Genomic DNA, 26,110 nt, shown 5'->3' on the forward strand with positions numbered 1-26,110 from the left:
ATATTTGATAGATAGATTGATTTTATGTTCTATATTTAGTGGAAACAACATATTTTACAGATTGATATTTTAGGGTTCTATTGAAGATTTTTAGGCCATGTTTGGCGCGCGGGAATGGAATGTCATTCCCAGGAATCACATTCCCGTAATGCGATTCCCGGGAATCAGGTTATTTTGGTTTAATGTTTGGTTCAACCAGGAATAGGAATTCCATTCCCGATGGATTCCTAACTTGTTGTTTGGTTTGTGTAGGAATAGGAATGTAAATTTTACGAAAGTTCTGTTATATCCTTTTACTCAAACTACATAAATTATGATGTAAATTTTACGAAAGTCATGTTGTATCCTTTTACTCAAACTACATAAATTATAGGTCAACTTTGTTATATATATATTTTAAATAGCATTGTCTATTCAAATTTATAGATATGAAATAATAACGTAGTACACTAATTTAAGTTGTATTTAAAGATTTATTTAAAATAAATAAGGTCTCGACTAATTTTTTTAAACGTTATGAAATCGATTTTTAATGAACAAAGAGCAAGAGAGAAGAAAAAAAAAACTAGAGATATGGAGAGAGAGTTGCGTTTGAGTGAGAGAGGGGGTGGGAGAGAGAGAGAGAGTGTGTGTGTGTGTGTGTGTGTGTGTTGGTATGGTGGTAGTTGAAACCCTGGGTTTTTAATTTTTTTAGTAAAAATATTATGAGAATGACGATTTTAATATTAGTCATTCTAATATTTTATTGAGGATTATTTTGTCCAAAAAATATTAAATCAAATCATTCCTGGGAATGGGAATCACAAACCCACCCCCCTCCCTGGGTTTGCTATTACCCCATTTCGAGGGAATCTCATTCCTCCAGGAATAGGATTCCCCCTGCATTCCCGCGAGCCAAACATTAGTCGGGAATGTGATTCCCAGGAATCACATTCCATTCCCATGCGATTCCCGCGTGCCAAACATGGCCTTAGTGTTTGGAACACTTGTTTGTTTTCTTCTTTACATTTAAGTATGATTTTTGATCATGGTTGATTTGCCTTTTACATTCATTGATATGTAATCAACATTTTTGATTATTCAGAAGTTTTTACGCTATGGTAACATCAAAGAAAATCACTAAAAATCCAACTATGACATCTGCTTCATCTAAGGCAAATCGGGTAATTTCGGAAACACTTTCTTTTTTGATGTCAATAAATTCAGATATGTTTTCATTTTGGATGAGTCAATTTCTTTTTTCATGTAAACATATTCAGATATGTTTCCATTTTGGATGAGGCTATTTATTTTTGGATGTCAATAGAGTCAGATATGTTTCCATTTGGATGAGGCTATATATTTTTGGATGTCAACATAGTCAGATATGCTTCCATTTAGATGAGGCTATTTATTTTTGTATGTCAACAAATTCAGATATGTTTCCATTTGTGTGAGCCAATTTATTTTTGGATGTAAACATATTTAGATATGTTTTGAAATACCTAAAATGTGTTACTTGCATATGAAACTTTGTCTGCATTAGCCAACATATGTCCCGTTGTGCATGAAGCATATTTTAGTATGTTCAGATAATAGGACCTATATTTTGTGAAATATTTTACTTTCTTCAGATAATAGAATCGTTTATATGTTCTTCAAGGTTAAGGAGGAGCTGGAAGCAGAGAGTGAACAAGAGACAAGATTGTTACAATTCAGTGAAAAGTTGGTTCTTCAAGTGAATATGGAAGACAATATAAAACTTGTCGAAGAAACTTAATATTTGGTGGAGCAAATTAATAGTTGCTTAGAGCATATCTAGATTTGTTTAGATAAATCTATTTCTATTTTGAAGTTGTAAATTTTCTTCATGCAAAAACTAATTTGTTCGGAATATTTCTGAGGTTGTAAATTTCCTTGGAGCATATATGAATTTGTTCGGAAATAAATAAATTATTGAGAACAAACAAAGATTTGTTCAAACAAATCTTTGAAGTGGGAAATATTTTTTATGTTATAATAATATACTCGAACACAAAACTAAATTTTAGGGAGTTCAGAAATAAAAGTTAAAACATCTAAAAATTAGGTAGAAGGCAAAATAGATAATATTCATAACAAAATATTGTGGACAATCACAAAGGATAATTTGTCTTCCATATTCACTTGAAGAACCAACTTTTCACTGCATTGTAACAATCTTGTCTCTTCTTCACTCTCTGGTTCCAACTCCTCCTTAACCTTGAAGAACATATAAACGATTTTATTATCTGAACAAAGTAAAATATTTCACAAAATATATGTCTTATTAACTGAACATATTAAAATATGCTTCATGCACAACAGGACATATGTTGGCTAATGTAGACAAAGTTTCGTATGCAAGTAACACATTTTAGGTATTTCAGAACATATCTGAATATGTTTACATCTAAAAAGAAATTGGCTCATTCAAATGGAAACATATCTGAATTTGTTGACATCCAAAAAGAAATTATTTCCGAAATTAACTAATTTGCTTTTAGCACATCAATTTCTTTCTCCAAACCTGCAAAGAAGTAAAATAAAACATGAAATCTGAAAAACATGAAACATTAATGAAAACATACAGATGAACAAGAAAGTTTTATCAAAATGAAAGGCTTTCACTCCTCCATCAAATATTTGACCAATATGAGTAAACACAGGGCCCCAAGATTCAGATACTAGTGGTCGGTCCCTCAATGGTGCCAGATCTGGCTGTAGGTCAACCTCCATATGCAAGTGTTGTAGAAAAAATGTCTTCAAATTAATATATATTCTGAGAATACATAACTTTATGTTTCTGAAAATGCATTGGTTCAAAGACAAATCCTAACAAACAGACAAAAACAAATTTTATGCATCATGATTCAAATGTAATGTTCTTAAAAGGGAGAGTTTTTATGTGAAACACGCAGACAATATTTACTATCTATAAACACAACAATATATGCTTCCGTAAACATAAAATAATCTGAACAAAACGATTTGTGTTAGTGGAAGTGGAAATATGTTCATGAAATATATGAAAACAGATAATATGAAAGCACAACAAGGTGAAATCATGAGTATATACTTCCGAAAACAGAAAATACTCTAAACAAATGAATTTGTGTTTGTGGAAGTGAAAATATGTTTCATGAAATTTATGAAAACTGAACAGATGAAAATTATGAAAACTGAACAGATGAAAATTATGAAAACATAAAACATATTGGGTTTTTCTTAGGACATAACTTGTTGTGTCACAAAATATGAGTGTAAAAACCAAACGAAATTTCAGATACACAAAATTTAAAGAAAACGCAAACAGTATTTACTACCTATAAACAAAACAATATATGCTTCCGTAAACATAAAATAATCTGAACAAAAAGATTTGTGTTAGTGGAAGTGGAAATATGTTCATGAAATATATGAAAACAGATAACATGATATCACAACAAGGTGAAAACATGAGTATATACTTCCGAAAACAGAAAATACTTTAAACAACGGAATTTGTGTTTGTGGAAGTGAAAATATGTTCCATGAAATTTATGAAAACATAAAACATATTGGGTTTTTCTTAGGACATACTTGTTGTGTCACAAAATATGAGTGTAAAAACCAAACGAAATTTCAGATACACAAAGTTTAAAGAGACACAGACAATATATACTACCTATAAACACAACAATATATGCTTCCGTAAACATAAAATAATCTGAACAAAAAGATTTATGTTAGTGGAAGTGGAAATGTGTTCATGAAATATATGAAAACAGATAACATGAAATCACAACAAGGTGAAAACATGAGTATATACTTCCGAAAACAGAAAATACTCCTAACAAACTGACAAAAACAAATTTTATTTATCATGATTCAAATGTAATGTTCTTAAAAGGAAGAATTTTTATGTGAAAAACGCAGACAATATTTACTACCTATAAACACAACAATATATACTTCTGTAAATATAAAATAATCTGAACAAAACGATTTGTATTAGTGGAAGTGGAAATATGTTCATGAAATAATATATGAAAAACAGATAACATGAAATCACAACAGGGTGAAAACATGAGTATATACTTCCGAAAATACTCTAAACAAAGGAATTTGTGTTTGTGGAAGTGACAATATGTTTCATGAAATTTATGAAAACAGAACACATGAAAATTATGAAAACAGAAAACATATTGGGTTTTTCTTAGGACATAACTTGTTGTGTCAGAAAATATGAGTGTAAAAACCAAACGAAATTTCAGATAGAAATGAAGATGAAGAACAAAGAAGGTTCAATGAACAAAACATGGTTGAACAAAACATGGTGTTGATGATAATGATAATGATGATGAAGATGAACACAAACTCTCTAAAAACTAAAGAAGGTTCATGGAACAAATCATGGTGTTGATGATAAAGATCATGAAGATGAAAAAAAATACAGAAGAAGAAAGAAACTTTTATGTTTCGAAAAAATAAAGAAGAAAGTTTTATGATGTTTTAAGAAAACGAAAAATTTACAGAAGAAGATGAAGATGAGTGTTTATGATGTTTTAAGCAAAGTGCAAAGAAAATGAAGATGAAGATGAGGGTTTATGTTGTTTTAAGCAAAATGCAAAGAAGATGAAGATGAGGGTTTATGATGAAGATGAAGGGATGAAGATAAGGAAACTCAAACCTGTAAATATTTCCGGATCCGTGTAGCTTAGTAGTTGTTAGAGAGATACAGATGAGAGAGAGAAATGGAAGGAAAGATTTCTTTCTCCTATGGAGGAGAGAGCAGATATAGGAGAGAGAAAATGGATGGAAAGTTTTGAGGAGGGAAAGGGAAAGTTTTGAGGAGGGAAAGAGAAAGTTTTGAGGAGGGAAAGAGATATAAATGGAAGGAAAAAACCCAGGCATCTTCTCTTACATATATATATAAGGGTATAAGAGGGATTATTTAAAGTAAGGGCTTCCTAGAGATGGGAAAAGTGACCTAGGGATCCGAAATTGGGTTGGATTAGGATTATTTTTGAAAAAATGGATTTTGCAACTTATAATAATCTATGGTGGGCCAAATCCTAGTTATAGGGTCATTTTTTGGACTTTTGAGTAAAAATTTGAATCATCTAAGGCTTTGAATGTCTTCTCCACTGTAGCATTTAAACCATTAAATTTATTGACCCAAGCAAGCCAAGGAATGAAATCCCCAACATTTAAAACACTTATTAAATGAACAAAATCCACTAACGTCCCTCCAAACTTCTTCTCCAGAGTACTTCTTTCCAAATGCAACTCTACATATTATATCACTTGTATATTGCACTAATATGTCTGTCAAGTTCACCACTATCGAAGAACTAGTAATCTTGTCGATCATAATAGCGGTTTCTTCTTCTTTTACAGGTCGAAATGACTGAACTCTCTTTGCACTAAGAAGTTGGAGAATACAAATCTTTCTCATCTCTCTCCAATACTCACTATAAGGTGAAAAGGCCAAATCCTTGTAGTTATAGGTTAACCTTCGGCCGAAGTCTGATAGAGGTCTACTAGAGCAAGCGAAGTCGTATGTTTTCATAACCTCTCTCGCATACGTGGAAGACGATACGACAAGAGTTGGAGCTTGACCCAAGTGAATAAGCATTAGATCAAGGCCATGTTTATTAGAGATAGACTGAAGATTCTTGTGTGGGTGGATTCCTAGCAAATGAAGATGACCAAAAATGGGGAGTTTGTGAGGAGGTGAAGGTGGTAGACTTAATGTTTTACTTTTCTTATGGGATATAATATTGATCAAAGTAAGCTCAACAAGGAGAAGGATCATAAGAAGTGAAAGTGAGAGATGAGAAATTGGTAGTTGAAGTAATGGTGACATTTCTGTTTGTTCCATGTTGTTTTTTGGGTATATGTTGTTTTCTAGTTCTGTATGTGTGAGAGGTGGTTTCTAAGTTTCTAAAAGTGGACATTGGCGGTTTAGCTGGCATTGGCGGTTTAAGCAATTTCCAAATTGAAGGCATTGGCGGTTTGGTGCAGCCAATTAATGAGGCGGTTTGTAATTCAATTTGAGTTTCTAAATTGGATTCACAAAGTCGGCTTATATTATTATATAAATAGGGGGTCTTGGGTCCAATCTAAAAACACACCAACCAACCCAACACAACAACAACTAAATAAAGAGTTAGAGAGTGTGAGCAAGTAAGAGAGAAATTTGGTTCATAGTTTTGAGCGGTGTTTGATTTCTCGGTTGTCGAAGATCTAGTATAGAAGGTTAAATTCTATACGGTACCATCTTGGGACGAACTTGCGGGTTGTGTGAGTCGTCTTCATCTATCCTTCAATAAAGATTTCTTGTTCGCCCGAGGACGTAGGCTTTAAAGCCGAACCTCGTTAAATTCTGTTCGCATATTTGATTTTGACTTAGCTTTTCGATTAATCTTCATAATCAGATCAATTTCTAGGATAGGTTCGATAGCTTCCGCGACTTTTAGTTCTAACAGTATGTCTTCTGTTGCTTATTGAAGAATTTGTCTTCGAATGAATCACAATCAAATGCCAAATTAAGATAACTTCGAATACACACTGCCGAGAATTTTTTGTTTTATTTTAAGTTAGTTTTCTCCTGTGGGTCCTGGCAGAGGCATTTGATAAAATTGAAATGATGCAGAATACAATTATCAAATGGAACATTACCATGGTATTTATTGTAGGTACATAATACAACAATATATAAAGGAAGATTAGATATGTGATTCATTTATGAATATGGTGTTGCTTTAAGAATGAGTGGGGATTTCTTATGAACTGTTAATCCATGTCTTTCTTCCATATCTAGATCCTCATTCTTAATCCCATCTGGCATTTCCCAAGAAAAATTCATTTAGAAGATTAGCAAGTGCAAGTTCAACAGTAGCCATGGAAAATTCAAGACCAGGGCATCCTCTCCTTCCATCCCCAAATGGTATCAACTGAAAATCATTACCTCTAAAGTCGATTTTTCGATTTTCGTTTAAGAATCTTTGAGGTTTAAAAGTATTTGGTTCTTCCCAAGATTTTGGGTCTCGCCCGATTGCCCAAGAATTCACAATAATTCTAGTTTTAGCAGGAATACAGTAATCATTAATCTCGATGTCTTCTGTTGACTCCTGAGGGACCAATAGAGGAAGTTGAGGATATGCAATTGTAAAGTCTCCTGGATTACTGCTCTTAAGTAGTGCATTTGACATATATCTTCTTCTCTTAGCGAAGATTTACCTCTCGTGATATTTCTTACTTCTTCTTGCACTTCTTTCATGATATCTGGATGTCTCATTAGTTCAGCCATTGTCCATTCTATGGCTGCGTATGTTGTATCAGTTCCAGCAGCAAACATATCCTACATGATAAAATATTTGTAAGTAGTAATTAAAAACTTTGGAACTAATAAAACCGGAAATATGAACTTTGAGTGGGACGCTAGGGCCATGTTTGGTGCGCATGAAACACAAATTTTTTCCATTAATTTGGGGACTTGGGTATGGAAATAGGAAATAGAATTTTAGTAAACATACCATGATGATGGCTTTGATGCTATCCCTAGAGAAAGGAATACCTAAGGTGCATTCCTCTTCAATCCTAAGTAAAATATCCACAAAATCTTCTTCTTCTCCCTCCCCATCAAAACTAGTACCATTTTCCCTCATCATATTCTTATTCTTTTTGTGGGATATATGATCTTCAGTTGCTTGTTCAAGAAATGTATCAAAAAGTTAAAATTCTCCTTTGTTCTTGCATCTAAACCATTAAAATAGGTCACCCAACTAAGTGAACGAATCAAATCCCCAATGTCAAGAGCAGCCAATAGTGTTCCAAACTCATCCATCATCTCCTTAAACCTCTCTCATCTTCCATCTTCATTATACTTCTTCCCATAAGCTACCCTGCAAACTATGTCAATAGTAAGCAGAGGAAACAATTCATTCAAATTCACCAAACCTCCCCATGAGGAAGAAGAAGAAGAAGAAGAAGAAGAGCTTTGTTTGATCTTCTTGACCATAAGAGCTATTTCTTCTTCCCTTACCACTCGATACGATTGAACTTTCTTCACACTTAAAAGTTGTAATATACAAATCTTACGCGTTTGTCTCCAGTATTCACCATAAGGTGCAAAACTTATTTCCTTTCCGTACAATACTCGTTCGGCTATTCTTAACTTGGGTCTACTTGAACAAACAAGATCATGGGTCTTCATGACAACTTCAGCCATAGTTGCAGAAGATACTACTAATGTTGGTACTGGACCCAAGTGTATGAACATGAGTGGCCCATACTTTTTTGCTAGAGAAAGAATGATGAGGTAGGGAAGACAGAATTTGGTGGAGGTTACCAATAATGGGGAGCTTCCACGGCGATGGAGGTAGTTTGTAGTGCTTCTTGTTGGTTTTGACCTGTTTAAAATTGAATCCAAACAAGATGAACACAAGCAAGATGAAGAAGAGAGAAAAGATGAAGGATGGGTTATTGAAAAGTAGTGATACTTTAGTCCATTGTTGCTCAAACCATGTTAGTACCTCATCCATCTTTCTTGTGTTTTGAGATACAAGTGAGTCTGTGATTCTGTGAAGGAGATGAGAGAGAGAGAGAGAGAGAGAGAGAGAGAGAGAGGGATATTTGTTTCTGACACCAAACATCATTTATTTGTGCATTCACTGTACGACCCAGCAAAGATGGTCTAACTACCATACTACCCAGAAATATCGAGTCAACTCCTGACCCAATAACATAAATATCATACGTCGCCGCATCTTCCACCGATTCATCATCAATGTTGCTACGATACCCCTCGGTTGTCGGCCTTAGAGCATTAGCTACCAAATTAGCCTTACCTGGGTGGTATTGCAACGTGAAGTCATAATCTTTCATTAACTCCAACCACCGACGTTGGTGCATATTCAATTCCGTCTGAGAAAATAGATACTTGAGGCTCTTATGGTCGGTAAAGAGGTCAAAAGTTTTTTTTCACCGTACAAATAATGCCTCCAAATCTTCAAAGCGAACACTACAACCGCCAACTCTAAGTCGTGAGTTGGGTAATTTCGTTCATGTGGTCTCAACTGTCTCGAAGCATAGGCAACCACCTTATCACTCTGCATTAGAACACAACCCAGACCCTGAATGGATGATCAGTGTAAATCACCAACCGAATACCGCTCTTAGGAATGGTCAAAACAGGTGTATTAGTGTACCTCCTCTTCAGTTCTTTAACTGTCTGATCACACTCTGTAGACCATCGAACGGAACTTCCTTCTTAGTTAGGTTCGTCAAAGGCCCTGCAATACCCGAGAACCCTTGATAAACCGTCTATAATATCCGGTCAAACCCATAAATCTACGAACCTTTGTCGCTGATGTGGGTTCCTTTCAAGTAAGCACTGCTTCGACCTTAGAATGGTCGACTGATACTCCAATGCTAGAAATAACATGATCCAAGAATTTTACTTCCTCTTGCAGAAATTCACACTTCTCGAACTTATCATAGAACTGATGTTCCACCAGTCTCTCTAGTACCTCTCGTAAGTTATCCTCGTGATCTTCCTTAGTTCTGGAGTAGATAAGGATATCATCAATAAAATAAATCTACTACTTCTAGTATATATATTTGTGTCAAGGAATCTAATCTATCTTCAAGTAATACTAAAATTTAAGGTTTGTAGTGTCATCTAATTTGTTTAGGTTTTTCTATAAAATAGCTATTCAAGCCCTAGAGGAGATAGATTTCTACCTTAATCCAAAGCAAAGCAAGTTCCGCGCCAAGAACAACAAAGAAAACCAACCAAGCTTTGATCCCTCCTTCTTCTCCTTCACTTTGCCCTAGTTTCTCTCTCTAAAACCAAACTCTCTCTCTCTCTCTCTCTCTCTCTCTCTCTCTCTCTCTAACACTAATGGCTACAACAAGAAAAGAAAGAGATGAAGAAAGTAGGAACTCAAATGTGAGTGTAGGGTTTAAGGCTTAAAGGGTTTAAAAGGTTTGGGGCAATATCCGAGGTAGAGAGAGAGAAACCGAGAGCTAGAGCTAGAGAGAGAGAGAGAGATTGAATTATTTATAAACTCCATTAATCTCATCTTTTTCTTCTTCTTTCTTTATCATTACTGTTAGCGAGAGAAAGAGAGTGTTGCTGGTTTGGTTAGAGAGAGGAAGAGAAAGTTTAGAAAGAGAAAGAAAGAGAAAACAGAGAAGGAAAGAGAAAAACCAGAGAAGGAAAATTATTTTCTCACCTGGAAATTGTTTCCGGGAAGATGAGAAAATAATTTTCCCTAAGGTTCTGTTTGGCTGCGCAGAAGGAAAAAAAAAAGCGAAAAAAGGTGTTTTCTTCTCCGAATCTTTTTCTTTCTTTAATGTTATTAATTTTTATCTCTCCCACCATGATTATGATCTCTTTAGTGATGAGTAGCAAATTTATCTAATCTAGGGTTAGGATGAAACCTTAATATCGCGTAAATGTCTGACTTTTTGAACTCATACCTAATATCTTCGAAGTACTTTTATTGAGATACGTGTGTAAACACGTGATATAAGAGGCGGATCGAGATGAGAAGATCCGACGATCAAGACTATTGCAAGATATTTGAAGATATGTGAAGATTTAGAATATTCAGTTTCATATATTATAATATTTCTTGTAATATATCTAATATTATTGTTAGATAATATTTATATTGTTTCCTAGTTCAGTTAAGGGAAACTAGGAAACCCTAAACCTTCTCTATAAATAAGAGAGGATTCTAGGAGTTAAATCATTCGATTACTATTCGATTATTGTAACGAATCACCACAGTTGTGGTTAATAAAGTATGTAGCCATTCAGGCTTTATCCGAGGATGTAGGTCGTGAATATCCGACCGAACCTCGTTAAATATGTGTCGTCTAATTTATGTTCATCTATCTCCGATTATCACATAATCGTGATTTTAACATGGTATCTGAGCAGGTAGTTCAATCCTGATTCAAGCTTCCGCAATTTTCCAATATTTTTTTTTAAATGTTGTGATTATATAATCGATCAATCTCTTGGTCGACTTTTTTCGACACCAAGTTTGTGTCTTGTGACTTCTTTTTTCAAGCTTCATTGAGCAACCGAAACCACCTGAGTTGACACAAGAAGAATGCATTTTCTCTGTCCAAATAGAGCACCACAAGAAACAACACTAGCAAAGAAGTACTCCCTCCCATGGTCACACTATTATTAGCAAAATAAGAAGAAGGCCCGTATATCCAATCCAGCCGAGCCATTTTCCTTTTCGGTGGAGAACTAGAATTTGTTGCTACATTAAGTGATCATCTTCTTTGTTCATATCATAATTGGGATATCAATCTTCAAGTCATGTTCAAGACCCATCATCAAGTGAGTTTTTTTCAGCCTACTGAAGTCGTTGATTACGTAGGTTGTTCCGTCTAATCAAGGCGATTCAAGTCACAATTTTTGATGTGATATCACTATTTTTTTTCAAGTTGGACACTTCACATCTTCCGTGCTCCAACTTGCAGGAGGGTATTGAGATACGTGTGTAAACACGTGATATAAGAGGCGGATCGAGATGAGAAGATCCGACGATCAAGACTATTGCAAGATATTTGAAGATATGTGAAGATCTAGAATATTCAGTTTCATATATTATAATATTTCTTGTAATATATCTAATATTATTGTTAGATAATATTTATATTGTTTCCTAGTTCAGTTAAGGGAAACTAGGAAACCCTAAACCTTCTCTATAAATAAGAGAGGATTCTAGGAGTTAAATCATTCGATTACTATTCGATTATTGTAACGAATCACCACAGTTGTGGTTAATAAAGTATGTAGCCATTCAGGCTTTATCCGAGGATGTAGGTCGTGAATATCCGACCGAACCTCGTTAAATATGTGTCGTCTAATTTATGTTCATCTATCTCCGATTATCACATAATCGTGATTTTAAAAATGATAAATTGATTTTTCTTATTTAAATTCATGATATGTCTTTCATTAACTATACTTATATGTTGATGATTCATGTTTAGACTAAGTGTCTTTAATGTCTCATGCTTAGGATTTGATAGTTAATAGTTAGATTATCACTTGAATATTTATTTTTGAAATCAAAACATTATATTTTATTCTAAGAAAGTTGTATTTTCCGAGGATGATAGATTTGTCTCTCCTTGAGTTATAGAAGATCGAGTTGTCACTAATTAGGCAATAATTTACGCATATTTAGGTGGATTCTGAAACCCTAGACTTTCTCCACATAAAACTTCTCCTTACACTTTATTTTCCCGTTATTTTGGAATTATTCATTATTTTTCCCACCTCAACATTCTATCACCAAAGTAAATCCAGATTAGTTATAGGAGTCAGAATAGATTGACTTAGTCTCTAAGGAACGAACCGGTCTTACCGGAATTATCACTTGACGCCCGTATACTTGCGGGTGGTGACCTATTTAGGAAACTTTCTAGGCCCATCAGCAACCCAACTAATACTCACGGGTGTTACATATATATATATATAGAGAGAGAGAGAGAGAAGAGAGTCAGAGAAAGAGAATTACGTAACAAAAATGATTAGGGGACTTCTCCGTCTACTCCCTAATATACTTCATAGTTGAGGTGACTAATAAAACAAGAGGTATTTTAGTCTTTTTACAGTCTGAAAACACTGTGAAAAGACTAAAATACCTCTTGTTCTATTAGGGAGAGTGCACCAGAGAGTACACTGGGAAGTCCCCCTATCAGCCTTGATTACCTGATAAAAACAAACGTAGTGTGATCTAATCTTGGATTATTTGGATTTGGATATGCATTTTGTACCTGTTATAACTAAAAGTCACGGAAGCTATCGAACCTATCCTAGAAATTAATCTGATTATGAAGATTAATCGAAAAGCCAAGTCAAAATCTAAATATGCGAACAGAATTTAACGAGGTTCGGCCTAAAGCCTACGTCCTCGGGCGAACAAGAAATCTTTATTGAAGGATAGATGAAGACGACTAACACAACCCGCAAGTTCGTCCCAAGATGGTACCGTATAGAAATTAACCTTCTATACTAAATCTTCGACGACCGAGAAATTTAACACCGCTCAAAAAAACTATGAAAAAATTTCTCTCACTCTTGCTCTCTCTCTCTCTCTCTCTCTAGCTCTCTAAAGAAGAGTTGTTGATGTGTTTGTTGATGTTGGTTGTGGTGATTGGATCCCCTATTTATATATTGTTATAAGCCGACAATTGAAGCCAATTTGAATCCAATTTAGAAACCAATTTAGCTTCACCAACCGACTTCAACCGACCGACTTCAATTGATTTCCAAAAAACTGCCTCCAATTGATTATCAAAACCGCCTATAGCTGATGTGAAACCGCCTCTAGGAATCCAACCAAAACTGCCTTTTACAATTCTCCACCTCGTACACAATTTGATATACTTCAAATTTTGGACGAACACCAGGATACTCCTTGTAAGATATATCTGCCTTTTGTAACTTCATCCGACTGCACCATATGACCATGGTTGCCTACGTACCCTTTTACAGGATCAAGCCTACCGTAGTTCTACCAACCCTTCACATAAAGATAACCTTGTCGCCATTACGCCCTTTCGGGCAACTTAACACGAGCCGATTTGCAGCAATTTCAGACAATGCTGAAACTTGCTACACGTCACCACTTTAGTCAACATGTCCGCGGGATTCTCATCTGTGTGTACCTTCATGAGAGAAACATCACCTTCCTCTATGACATCTCGTACAAAGTGATACCTGACATCGATATGCTTAGTACGAGCATGATGAACCTGATTCTTCGCCAAGTGGATCGCACTTTGACTATCACACCATACCTCTACGCACTCCTGCTTAATCCCTAGATCATCCAGAAGACCCCACAACCACAATGCTTCCTTCACACCCTCCGCCATAGCCATATACTCGGCCTCCGTAGTAGATAACGCAACTGTAGATTGTAACATCGATCGCCAACTAACTGGAGCACCATGTACCCTAAATACATAACCAGTAGTAGATCGTCTTCTATCTAGATCGCCAGCATAATCTGAGTCAACATACCCGCTTACCTGACATGTGTCTCCACCAAAGCACAAACCCGTATCAACAGTACCCTTCAAGTACCTCAAGACCCACTTCACAGCTTCCCAATGTGTCTTCCCCGGGTTTGCCATAAACCTACTAACCACACTGACCGCTTGTGAAATATCCGGACGAGTACACACCATAGCGTACATCAAACTGCCAACTGCACTAGCATACGGTGGACGATCCATATGATCCTTCTCCACCGTAGTAGTGGGAGATTGTTTTCCCGAGAGCCTGAAGTGTGGTGCCAAAGGTGTTGACACCGCCTTCGCATTCTGCATCCCGAATCGAGAGACTACTCGTTCGATGTAACCTTTCTGATTCAAGTACAGTTTCTTACTTGACCGCTCTCTCTTAATCTCCATTCCCAGTATTTTCTTTGCAGCGCCCATGTCTTTCATCTCAAACTCTTGACTGAGTTGAGATTTCAACTTATCTATCTCCACCATGCTTCTAGAAGCAATAAGCATGTCATCCACATACAAAAGGAGATAAATAAAGTCACCTTCGCGAAGCTTCTTGATGTATACACAACAATCATAGTCACTTCTGCGAAAACCATGCTTTAGCATGAAAAAATCAAATCGTTTGTACCATTGGCGAGGGGATTGTTTCAATCCGTAAAGAGACTTCCTCAAACGACATACTTGATTTTCTTTACCCTCAACCTTGTATCCCTCAGGTTGAGCCATATAAATTTCTTCTTCCAAATCTCCGTGCAAGAAGGAGGTTTTAACATCGAGTTGTTCCAGCTCAAGATCACTATGAGCAACAATACTCAATAGCACCCGAATAGAAGTATGTTTCACGACCGGTGAGAAAATCTCATTGTAGTCGACCCCTTCTTTCTGTGCATAACCCTTGGCCACTAGTCTTGCCTTATACCTTGTACCCTTGATTTCTGAAGAATCCTCTTTCTTCTTGTACACCCATTTACAACCAATAACAGACTTACCTTCGGGCAATGGGACAACCTCCCATGTCTGGTTCTTGGGAAGAGACTCCATCTCTTCTTGCATAGCAACCAACCAACTCTCTCTTTCTGCCGCGGTGATAGCTTGTTTGAAGGTGACCGGCTCGTCGTCTTCCACCGAGAGTGCATATTCAACCACATTTGCCTGCCCGTAATGCCTAAGAGGTTTGTCTGACCCTAACCTCTGTACCGGCTTATATAACCGTTTCGGCCTAGTGTGTACCGAAACATCCTGCTGTTGTTGTTGTAAAACTTGTGTACCTTTCCCTTGAACCTCCTCATGATCGGGTTCATCAATTTCCTCATCCTGAGTATTATCCTGATGCTCCACCTGATCATGATTCCTAGAAACCCGTTGGTCTTCGATTTCTACTTCCACTACTTGAGCTTTAGTAGACCCAACATCACCACAACTAGGCACCGTAGCTTTCGCCATAGCTACAATAGATGACTCATCAAACACCACATCTCTGCTGATTACAAACTTCTTGTCTTCCGTACACCATAACCGATAACCCTTGACTCCTGTAGCATATCCTAAGAAAATTGCCTTCTTTGCTCTATTGTCAAGTTTGTTACCTTTAACATGGTAATAGGTCGTACAACCGAAAACCTTAAGTCTCCCATAATCTGCATGTTCACCTGACCACACCTCGTAAGGTATGCCGCCATCTAAAGAAGAATGTGGAGACCTGTTCACAATATAACAAGCTGTAGCAACAGATTCTGCCCACCATTCTACGCCTAGTCCCGAATTGGAGCGCATACATCTAGCCTTCTCAAGTAGTGTACGGTTCAATCTCTCTGCGACTCCATTCTGCTGAGGTGTGTTTACTACTGTCCAGTGCCTCACAATGCCTTCTTGATTACAAAACTCCTTGAATGCCCCATCCGTGTACTCGGTCCCATTATCCGACCTTAACGTCTTCAGCTTTCGACCAGTTTTGTTCTCAACCATTGCTTTCCACACCAGGAACGTGTTGAATACCTCATTCTTATGCTTCAGAAAATAAAGCCAGACAAATCTCGAATGATCATCAACGAACGTAACAAAATACCTGGAACCACCCTTGGAAGGTAACTTTGCCGGTCCCCAGACATCGGTATGTACGTAGTCTAATACCTCTTTGCTCATGTGCTTGCTTGTAGAGAACGTCACCTTGTGTGCCTTCCCGAACACACAATGCTCACAAAACTCCATGCAAGGCTTCTTCATGTCCTTCAACAAGCCTTTCCCGCACATCAGAGATAGACCCTTTTCTGACATATGCCCAAGGCGCATATGCCAAAGCCTCGTACTAGCCGTTGGATCCCTTCCACTGATTCCTACTGCTACATCTCCAGTAATTGTTGTCCCCAAAAGTTTGTATAAATTACCGTAACGAGTACCTCTCATTACCACCAAAGAACCCTTAACGACTTTTATGGAGCCATTCTCTATAATTATCTTACAGCCGTTCCGCTCCAACACACCAAGGGAAATTAGATTTTTCCGCAAATCGGGTATGTGTCTTACGTCCGTCAATGTTCTCACCACTCCATCGTGCATCTTGATCCGTATTGTTCCGAGTCCCACAGTTTTACATATACTATCATCACCCAGTATAACTGTACCACCATCTATACTCCTATAGGTAGTAAACCACTCCCTATTTGGGCACATATGGTGTGACGCCCCTGAATCAAGCATCCACTTATCGAAGATCTTCTCAGACACCTCTGTCACCGAGAAACATTCGTCCGCCTCTTCTGACACATATCCCGCCTCTTGCATCTCTTGTTTCTCCTTGTAGCCTTCGTTCTTTTGCTTCAACTTTCTCTTTCGACAAGCCGCTTTAAAGTGGCCAAGCTCACCACAACTAAAGCACGTTTTCTTGAAAGAGCCTCTAGATTTGGATCTAGATTTCCCGCCCTTTCCCTTTCCCCTTTCATTACTCCTCCCCCTCGTTACAAACAACCCTTGTGCTTGATCCTTGTCTACTCCACCCGACGCCATACTGCTAGTAGCAACCTTACGAAGGTCATCCGCTAATAGCGAATTTCTCGTCTCTTCCATACTTAGACTATCACCAACAAGCATCAAAGTTTGAACAAGGTTCTCATAGGATTTAGGCAATGAAAGTAACAATATGAGGGCTTGGTCCTCATCCTCAACCTTAACATCAATATCCTTCAAATCTGAGATAATCCTGTCAAACCTATTCACATATTCCTGAATAGAAGAACCCTCTTCCATTCTACATGTGAATAATTTGGATTTTAAGTAGACCCGATTCGTTAAAGTTTTCGTCATAAAACTGCTTTCTAGCTTTAACCACACACCCGCCGCCGTTGTTTCTTCGCCTACTAGGAACGCCACGTCCCTCTCAAGACACAACATAATGGTAGCCCGTGCTTCGAGATCTAACTCTTCCCAATCCTCATCTGACATATCTCCTGGTTTCTTTCCCGTCAACGTCTTGTGTAATTTCTGCGAGATTAACAGATTCTTCATCTGCATCCGCCAATAAGAAAAATCGTTTTTCCCATTGAACTTCTCTATCTCATATTTCCCTGCTTTGACCGTACCACTTCTCGATCCCATCTTCTCTTCGTTCAATCTCAACAAGGCTCTGGTACCAATTGTTATAACTAAAAGTCACGGAAGCTATCGAACCTATCCTAGAAATTGATCCGATTATGAAGATTAATCGAAAAGCCAAGTCAAAATCTAAATATGCGAACAGAATTTAACGAGGTTCGGCCTAAAGCCTATGGTATCACTTTTAGTTATAACAGTACCTTGGCCAAAACTATCTTTAAATGTCACCAAGCAGCCCAAAGAGTTAACAAACTTGAAGTGTGTCTAAGTTATGAAATAGGGGTGTAAGTTGTTTTCTATTTTTGTATGTCCTCTTTTGCTTATCGAAGATTTTGTCTTATAATGAATGAAAATCAAACGCGAAATTAAGATAACTTCAAACACACGCTGACGAGCAATTTTTGTTTTATGTTGAGTTAGTTTTCCTCGGTGGCTTCTCGAAAAACATCTGATAAAATTGACATGATACATAGAAAATTATGTATCAATAAAATTATTGAATGGAAAATATTATTTAGCAAACATTACCATCGTATTTAGTGTAAATACATAATACTAAAACCATACCTAGAACATGATAATATGAGTTAAATTTATGTAAAATACAACAATATGAGTAATGTTAGGGAACAAGACAAACGAGACAAACTCTAGATAGAAATCCTATGTAGTTTGTCGTGATTCGCGGTTATGTGGATCAGATTCAATAGAAGCATGAATCACATCAAGCTACGTAAAGTTTCCGTCTAGATTTTGTCTAGTTTTTCTTGTTTCATAACATTTTTCCAACAATATATAAATAAAGCTTAGATATGTGATTCGTTTACGAATGGAGTTGCTTTAAGATTGAGTGGGGATTTCTTATGAACTGTAACTCCAGGTCCTTCTTCCATATCCAGATCCTTATTCTTAATACCATCAGGCATTTCCCACGAAAATTCATTTAGAAGATTAGCCAGTGCAAGTTCAGTGATAGCCATGGCAAATTCAAGGCCAGGGCATCCTCTTCTTCCAGCTCCAAATGGTATCAACCCAAAATCATGACCTCTAAAGTCAATTTTTCGATTTTCATTTAAGAACCTTTGAGGTTTGAATGCGTTTGGATCTTTCCATGATTTTGGGTCTCGTCCGATTGCCCAAGAATTAACAATAATCCTGGTTTTAGCGGGAATACAATAACCATTTATTTCGATGTCTTTTGTTGATTCGTGAGGAATCATTAGAGGGAGTGGAGGATGCAATCGTAATGTCTCCTTGATTACTGCTCTTAAGTAGTGCATTTGACATGTGTCTTCTTCTCTCAGCGAAGATTTACCTCTCGTGATATTTCTTACTTCTTCTTGCACTTCTTTCATTATATCCGGATGTCTCATTATTTCAGCCATTGTCCATTCTATGGCTGTGTATGTCGTATCAGTTCCAGCAGCAAACATATCCTACACGATAAAATATTTGTAAGTAGTACTTAGAAACTTCAAAACTAATAAAACCGGGAATATGACCTTTGAGTGAGACTCTACTGTCATGTTTGATATGCATGAATTATAATATTTCCTATAGGGGTGGGAATCGGGTCGGTCGGGTTCATATCATTAATCGGGTTGGATTGGTCGGGTTTTGAAATTCCCTGTCTATTTGGGTTTTTGGGCTTAATCAGGCGGGTTATTTTACAAATCTTAGTGTCTAAGACCCGTCAAACCGTTCGGGTTTCTCGGGTATTGGACGGTCGGTTATCGGATTTTCACTAGAATTTCGAAATATCTCGGTCGAAATGAGCAAAATGTTTATATTTCTATGTCTGTCGAAATTTCCATCGAAACTGAAATTTAATTAAGTTTCTCTTAACAATTCCTTGTCAAAGGACACCTCGAACAACAATATATGTATACATATATATATAATATATATATATATAGTTAAAATATTTAATAGAATATTAGAGTGCATTTAATCTATTTTATACATCATTTCACTGGTTCACTACCATATTTTATCACGTTGGTCACCACCACCACACAACCGTCACATCTACGATTCACCATCATACCTAGGGCCGGGAAAACGGTTTGAAAATCCGAAACCCGGCCCTAACCACCCGGACCCGTGACGCCCGAAAATCGAGAAGAACCCGGTTCGGGCGGGCCCGGCCCGAAATATCGGTCGGGCTCGGGTAAGGTGTCTTACCCGAGGTCCGGCCCATTAGGCCCGCCCGATAGGCAATCGGTACCCGCCCGCCCGAAGTGTCACCCGATCCGCCCGCCCGATAGGCAACCGCTACCCCCCCCTCCCCCCGCCCGAAGTGTCACCCGATCCGACCGCCCGAAGTAGAAGCCGATACGCCCGCCCGAAATAGCATGGTACCCGCCCGCCAAACTACAACCCGACCCCATTGCCCGTTAGATTTTATGATCCAACGGCTGAGAATCACCAGTCGTTGGATCATAAATATCTTCTCTATAAATAGGGGTTAAAACCCTGATTTCAGCTTTTGCAACCCTAAGTCCCTAACAGAGAGAGATCCACCGCCTCCACCTTCTTCCACTCTCGACGCCTCCACCGTCTTTCTTTTCATTCTTTACCAAATACCAATACAGATCCAAAGCCTCCATCCATTAAATTTATTTTCATTACTTGAAGACAAGTTATCAACCTTTTTGAAGAACAAGTTCGATCATTAAATCAATCAAAAACAATGGTTAGTAACTAATATCTCTTAAAGACTAAGACTTTTTTTTCAATATTCTTAAATATTTTCTTTCTGTTTTCAAAATGATCCTAAAGATTATATTCGGCTCACACCGATGATATGAGATTACGAGGTGTTTTGATGCTTTAGAATATAACTTTGGGTGATTATCTCTAATAGACTAAGACTTTTTTTTTTCCAATCTCTGAAACAGATCCACTTCTTGATCGGTTTCAGAGATATAACAAAATATTATTTATTTATTTTTGAAAAAAGACGAATAAACATTTTGTTTCAGAGATGTTACGAAATTAGTTTATTTATTTTTATTTTTATAAAAGATGAATAAATCATCTTTTAAACAGACCTTCTTTGAGAGAGTAGATCTGTATCAGAGATGAACGAATATTTTTTTATTAACACGTCTCTTAAACAGATCTATTTTTTGATCTGTTTCAGAGATGTATTGAAATAAAGGTGTATGTTTGTTAAAAAATGATGTAAACAAATAATGAAATTAGAATTTTTTTTTTATAAAAGATGATGAACATCTCTGAGACAGATCTATTTGATGATCTGTTTCAGAGATGTGTAATATTATTGTCTGACTTTTTCTTTATGAAAGATGGTGAACATCTCTGAGACAGATCTATTTGATGATCTGTTTCAGAGATGTGTAATATTATTGTCTGGCTTTTTTTTTTATGAAGGATGGTGAACATCTCTGAGACAGATCTATTTGATGATCTGTTTCAGAGATGTGTATTGGTATTATCGAATCAATGGATGACATTATTAAGCGTGTTATGTCGGGTAAATATTAACGGGTCGGGCGGGACGCCAATAGCACTTCAAACCCCGAGCCCGACCTGTTTATTTCACCGGGTTGGTCATTGGTCGGGCTAAACCCGCCTTCGGGTTTCAGGTGTGGACTCTAACAGACTTGGGGTACCCGTGACGGGTTTCGGGTTGTCTGACTTTTTTTTCCCAGCCCTAAGTTCTTATAACTTAAGATATTTTGGTATGAAATAGGAAACAGAAATTTAGTAAACATACCATGATGATGGCTTTGATGCTATCTCTAGAAAAAGGAATACCTAAGTTGCATTCCTCTTCAATCCTAAGTAAAATGTCCACAAAATCTTCTTCTTCTTCTCCTTCACCATCAAAACTAGTACCATTTTCTCTCATCATATTCTTATTCTTTTTGTGGGATATATGATCTTCAATTACTTGTTCAAGAAATGTATCAAAATGTCTAAAATTCTTCTTTATTCTTGCATCTAAACCATTAAAATAGGTCACCCAACTAAGTGAAGGAATCAAATCCCCAATGTCCAGAGCACCCAATAAAGTCCCAAACTCATCCATCATCTCCTTAAACCTGATCTCCCATATTGCATCTCCACTATACTTCTTCCCATAAGCTACCCTGCAAACTATGTCACTAGTAAGCAGAGGAAGCAACTCACTCAAATTCACCAAACCTCCCAATGATGAAGAAGAGATTTGTTTGATCTTCTTGATCATAAGAGCTATTTCTTCTTCCCTTACCACTCGATAGGACTGAACTTTCTTGACACTTAAAAGTTGTAATATACAAATCTTACGCATTTGTCTCCAATATTCACCATAAGGTGAAAAACCTACGTCCTTTCCATACAATAATAGTTCGGCTATTCTTAACTTGGGTCTACTTGAACAAACAAGATCATGGGTCTTCATGATAACTTCAGCCATAGTTGCAGAAGATACTACTAAGGTTGGTACTTTACCGAAGTGTATGAACATGAGTGGCCCATACCTTTTTGCTAGAGAATGAAGAGAATGGTGAGGTAGGGAAGACATAATTTGGTGGAGATTACCTATAATGGGGAGCTTCCATGGTGATGGAGGTAGTTTGTAGTGCTTCTTGTTGGTTTTGAGCTGTTTAAAATTGAATCCAAACAAGATGAACACAAGCAAGATGATGAAGAAAGAGAAGATGAAGGACGGGTCATTGAAAACTAGTGATGTTTTCGCCCGTTGTTGCTCGAACCATGTATCCATCTTTCTTGTGGTTTGATGTAGTGTGATTCTATGAAATAGTTGAGAGAGAGAGAGAGGAGGTAGTGATCATTTTGAAGGTGGGAATTTGCCACAAGGAAGCATCTAGTAACCATTAATTGTGTGGTAGTGGTGGTGTATAGACTACAGTGGTTATGGAACTGGAACCACAAGTAGTGAGAGGGAAGTGGGAAAGGAAGTTTTGGATGGAAGTGAAAAATTGGTAGTTAGCTAAACTTATGGACATGGTTTATAGGAGGAGATTGGTAAGATAAGTAGTTTTTATTTTATTTTATTTTGTTGAAATTGAAAAGTAGTGATGTTTCAGTCCATTGTTGCTCCAGGCTCCAGCCATGTTAGTACATCATCCATCTTTCTTGTGTTTTGAGGTAGGGTGCGGCTAAAAGCACCCTCCCAGACTGCTGTTGACACCCGACCAAAGCAAAAAATGGGAGATGTCCCATGTGCAATCCGGGTGCCAACAGTACTTTGGGGGGGTGTTTTAGCCCCTCCATTCCACTTGAGGTATTGTGAGTCTGTGATTCTATGAAGGAGTTATATATATATATATATATATATATAGAGAGAGAGAGAGAGAGAGAGAGAGAGAGAGAGAGAATTTCCTAATCTTGGATTATTAGGGTTTGGATATGCATTCTTACCTGCCAAAACTATCTTCACATGTTTGGCAGAGTAGCCTAAAGAGTTACCAAACTTGAAGTGTGTCAAATTATTGAATAGAGGTATATGTTGTTCTCTAATTTTGTATGTCATCTTTGTCTTATTGAAGATAACTTCAAGCACACTTGATGAGCAATTTTTGTTTTTTGTTTTTTTTTTGTTGAAAAATTTTTGTTTTATTTTGAGTTAGTTTTCCTCTGCGGATTCTCGCAGAAACATCTGATAAAAATGACATGACACAGAGAAAATTATGTATCAATAAAATTATCGAATGGAAAATATTATTTAGCAAATACCATCGTATTTATTGTAAGTACATAATACTAAAACCATAGCAAAAACGTGATAATATGAGTTAAATTTATGTATAATACAGCAACATGAGTAATGTTAGGGAACAAGAGAAACTAAACAGAATCTGGATAGAAATTCTTTGTAATTTGTTGTGATTCACAGTTCCATGATTAGAATCAATAGAAGCACGAATCACACATAAGGTTTCTGTCAAGATTTTGTCTAGTTTTTCTTGTTCCCTAACATTTTCCAACAATATACAAATGTAGCTTAGATATGTGATTCATTTATAAATGGAGTTGCTTTAAGAATGAGTGGGGATTTCTTATGAATTGTTAATCCATGTCCTTCTTCCATATCTAGATCCTCATTCTTAATACCATCTGGCATTTCCCAAGAAAATTCATTTAGAAGATTAGCAAGTGCAAGTTCAGTGGTAGCCATGGCAAATTCAACACCAGGGCATCCTCTTCTTCCTGCTCCAAATGGTATCAACCGAAAATCATGACCTCTAAAGTCAATTTTTCGATTTTCATTTAAGAACCTTTGAGGTTTGAACGCATTTGGTTCTTCCCACGATCTTGGGTCTCGCCCGATTGCCCAAGAATTAACAACAATCCTAGTTTTAGCAGGAATACAATAATCATTTATTTCAATGTCTTTTGTTGATTCGTGCGGAACCAATAGAGGAATTGGAGGATGCAGTCGTAAAGCCTCCTTGATTACTGATTTTAAGAAGTGCATTTGACTTAGATCTTCTTCTTTGAACTTAGAGTTACCTCTCATGGTATTTCTCACTTCTTCTTGCACTTCTTTCATTATATCTGGATGTCTCATTAGTTCAGCCATTGTCCATTCCATGACTGTGTATGTCGTATCAGTTCCAGCAGCAAACATATCCTACGCGATAAAATATTTGTAAGTAGTAAATTAAAATTTCGAAACTAATAAAACCAGAAATATGAACTTTGAGTGAGACTCTAAGGCCATGTTTGGTACGCATGAAATACAATGTTTCCTATAACTTGGGCATGAGATGGGAAATAGAATTTTAGTAAACATACCATGATGATGCCTTTGATGTTATCTCTAGAGAAAGGAATACCCAAGTTGCATTCTTCTTCAATCCTAAGTAAAATATCCACAAAATCTTCTTCTTCTTCTTCTCCATCACAATCAAAATTAGTACCATTTTCTCTCATCATATTCTTATTCTTTTTGTGGGATATATGTTCTTCAATTACTTGTTCAAGAAATGTATCAAAAAGTCTAAAATTCTTCTTTATTCTTGCATCTAAACCATTAAAATAGGTCACCCAACTAAGTGAAGGAATTAAATCCCCAATGTCCAAAGCACCCAATAAAGTCTCAAACTCATCCATCATCTCCTTAAACTTGGTCCCCCATCTTGCATCTCCACTATACTTCTTCCCATAAGCTACCCTGCAAACTATGTCACCAGTAAGCAGAGGAAGCAACTCACTCAAATTCACCAAACCTCCCAATGAAGAAGAAGGGTTTTGTTTAATCTTCTTGATCATAAGAGCTATTTCTTCTTCCCTTACCACTCTATATGACTGAACTTTCTTCACACTTAAAAGTTGCAATATACAAATCTTACGCATTTGTCTCCAATATTCACCATAAGGTGCAAAAGCTACGTCCTTTCCGTACAGTAATAGTTCGGGTATTCTTAACTCGGGTCTACTTGAACAAACAAGATCGTGGGTCTTTAAGATAACTTCGGCCATATTTGCAGAAGATACTACTAAAGTTGGTACTTGACCAAAGTGTATGAACATAAGTGACCCATACTTTTTTGCTAGAGATTGAAGAGAATGGTGAGGTGAGGAAGGCATAATTTGGTGAAGGTTACCTATAATTGGGAGCTTCCATGGCGATGGAGGTAGTTTGTAGTGCTTCTTGTTGGTTTTGAGCTGTTTAAAATTGAATCCAAACAAGATGAACACAAGCAAGATGATGAAGAAAGAGAAGATGAAGGATGGGTCATTGAAAAGTACTAATGCTTTCGCCCTTTGTTGCTCGAACCATGTATCCATCTTTCTTGTGTTTTGATGTAGTGTGATTCTATGAAGGAGTTGTGATTACTATATATATATATATATATATATATATATATATATATATATATATGTATATATATATATATGTATATATTTAGCGAGAGAGAGAGAGAGGAGGTAGTGATCATTTTGAATTTTGTTGTGGATATTTGCCACAAGGAAGCATTTAGTAACCCTTACTTGTGTGGTGGTGGTGGTGGTGGTGTATGGACTATAGTGGTTATGGAACTGGAACCACAAGTGCGAGGGAAGTGGAAAAGGAAGTTTTGGATGGAAGTGAAAAATTGGTAGTTAGCTAAACCTATGGACATGGTTTATAGGAGAAGATTGCTAAGATAAATAGTTTTTATTTTTTTTGTTGAAATTGATACTACATTTAGAAAGATAGTTAATAATGGATTGGGTGACATGGTTAAAGGTTGATTGTGATAAAAAGATGATGGAAAATTAAAGGTTTTCCTAATAGTACTTTCAAAAGTGTTGTAGTTGGGGATGATACGTTAGTGATAAATATACAGACAAAATGTCCCATCTGCACATATAATTCTCTCGGACATGATGGCTTTAGGTAGGGGAGTTGATAGCGGGACTCCTTGGTACACTCCTTGACGCACTCCCGGACGTAAGACCAGAGATATAACTGTAAAAAGACTAAAATATCATTTTTCTTATTAACTAAACAAGGGAG

General features: G+C 36.8%; 2 protein-coding genes and 1 pseudogene across 2 annotated transcripts; all 3 read right to left on the reverse strand.

Annotated features, from left to right (window-relative positions):
• Nucleotides 1-6,655: 6,655 nt before the first annotated feature.
• Nucleotides 6,656-8,871, reverse strand: LOC147562930 (cytochrome P450 71A1 pseudogene; annotated as a pseudogene).
• Nucleotides 8,872-18,144: 9,273 nt separating this feature from the next.
• LOC147562931 (cytochrome P450 71A1-like) lies at nucleotides 18,145-22,631 on the reverse strand. Its single transcript, XM_086632467.1, has 2 exons — nucleotides 21,374-22,631; nucleotides 18,145-19,067 (listed from the first exon to the last, which is right to left on the reverse strand). The coding sequence occupies exons 1-2, from the start codon at nucleotides 22,364-22,366 to the stop codon at nucleotides 18,438-18,440; spliced, it is 1,623 nt and encodes a 540-aa protein (XP_086488593.1). The 5' UTR covers nucleotides 22,367-22,631; the 3' UTR covers nucleotides 18,145-18,437.
• Nucleotides 22,632-23,308: 677 nt separating this feature from the next.
• On the reverse strand, nucleotides 23,309-25,606 carry LOC147562932 (cytochrome P450 71A1-like). Its single transcript, XM_086632483.1, has 2 exons — nucleotides 24,403-25,606; nucleotides 23,309-24,238 (listed from the first exon to the last, which is right to left on the reverse strand). The coding sequence occupies exons 1-2, from the start codon at nucleotides 25,396-25,398 to the stop codon at nucleotides 23,609-23,611; spliced, it is 1,626 nt and encodes a 541-aa protein (XP_086488609.1). The 5' UTR covers nucleotides 25,399-25,606; the 3' UTR covers nucleotides 23,309-23,608.
• Between the last annotated feature and the right edge of the window lie 504 nt (nucleotides 25,607-26,110).

The sequence above is a fragment of the Eschscholzia californica genome, unplaced genomic scaffold, assembly GCF_041429995.1.
Source record: "Eschscholzia californica isolate CP2 unplaced genomic scaffold, dmEscCali1.0.p SCAF_1, whole genome shotgun sequence".
Taxonomy (NCBI): Eukaryota; Viridiplantae; Streptophyta; class Magnoliopsida; order Ranunculales; family Papaveraceae; genus Eschscholzia; species Eschscholzia californica.

Coding starts and splice junctions, on each gene's coding strand:
- LOC147562931 (XM_086632467.1), bottom strand. CDS start 22,366: ATGGATACATGGTTCGAGCAACAACGGGCGAAAACATCACTAGTTTTC. Junction 19,068..21,373: donor GCATCAAAGCCATCATCATG/GTATGTTTACTA, acceptor TTTATCGTGTAG/GATATGTTTGCTGCTGGAAC.
- LOC147562932 (XM_086632483.1), bottom strand. CDS start 25,398: ATGGATACATGGTTCGAGCAACAAAGGGCGAAAGCATTAGTACTTTTC. Junction 24,239..24,402: donor ACATCAAAGGCATCATCATG/GTATGTTTACTA, acceptor TTTATCGCGTAG/GATATGTTTGCTGCTGGAAC.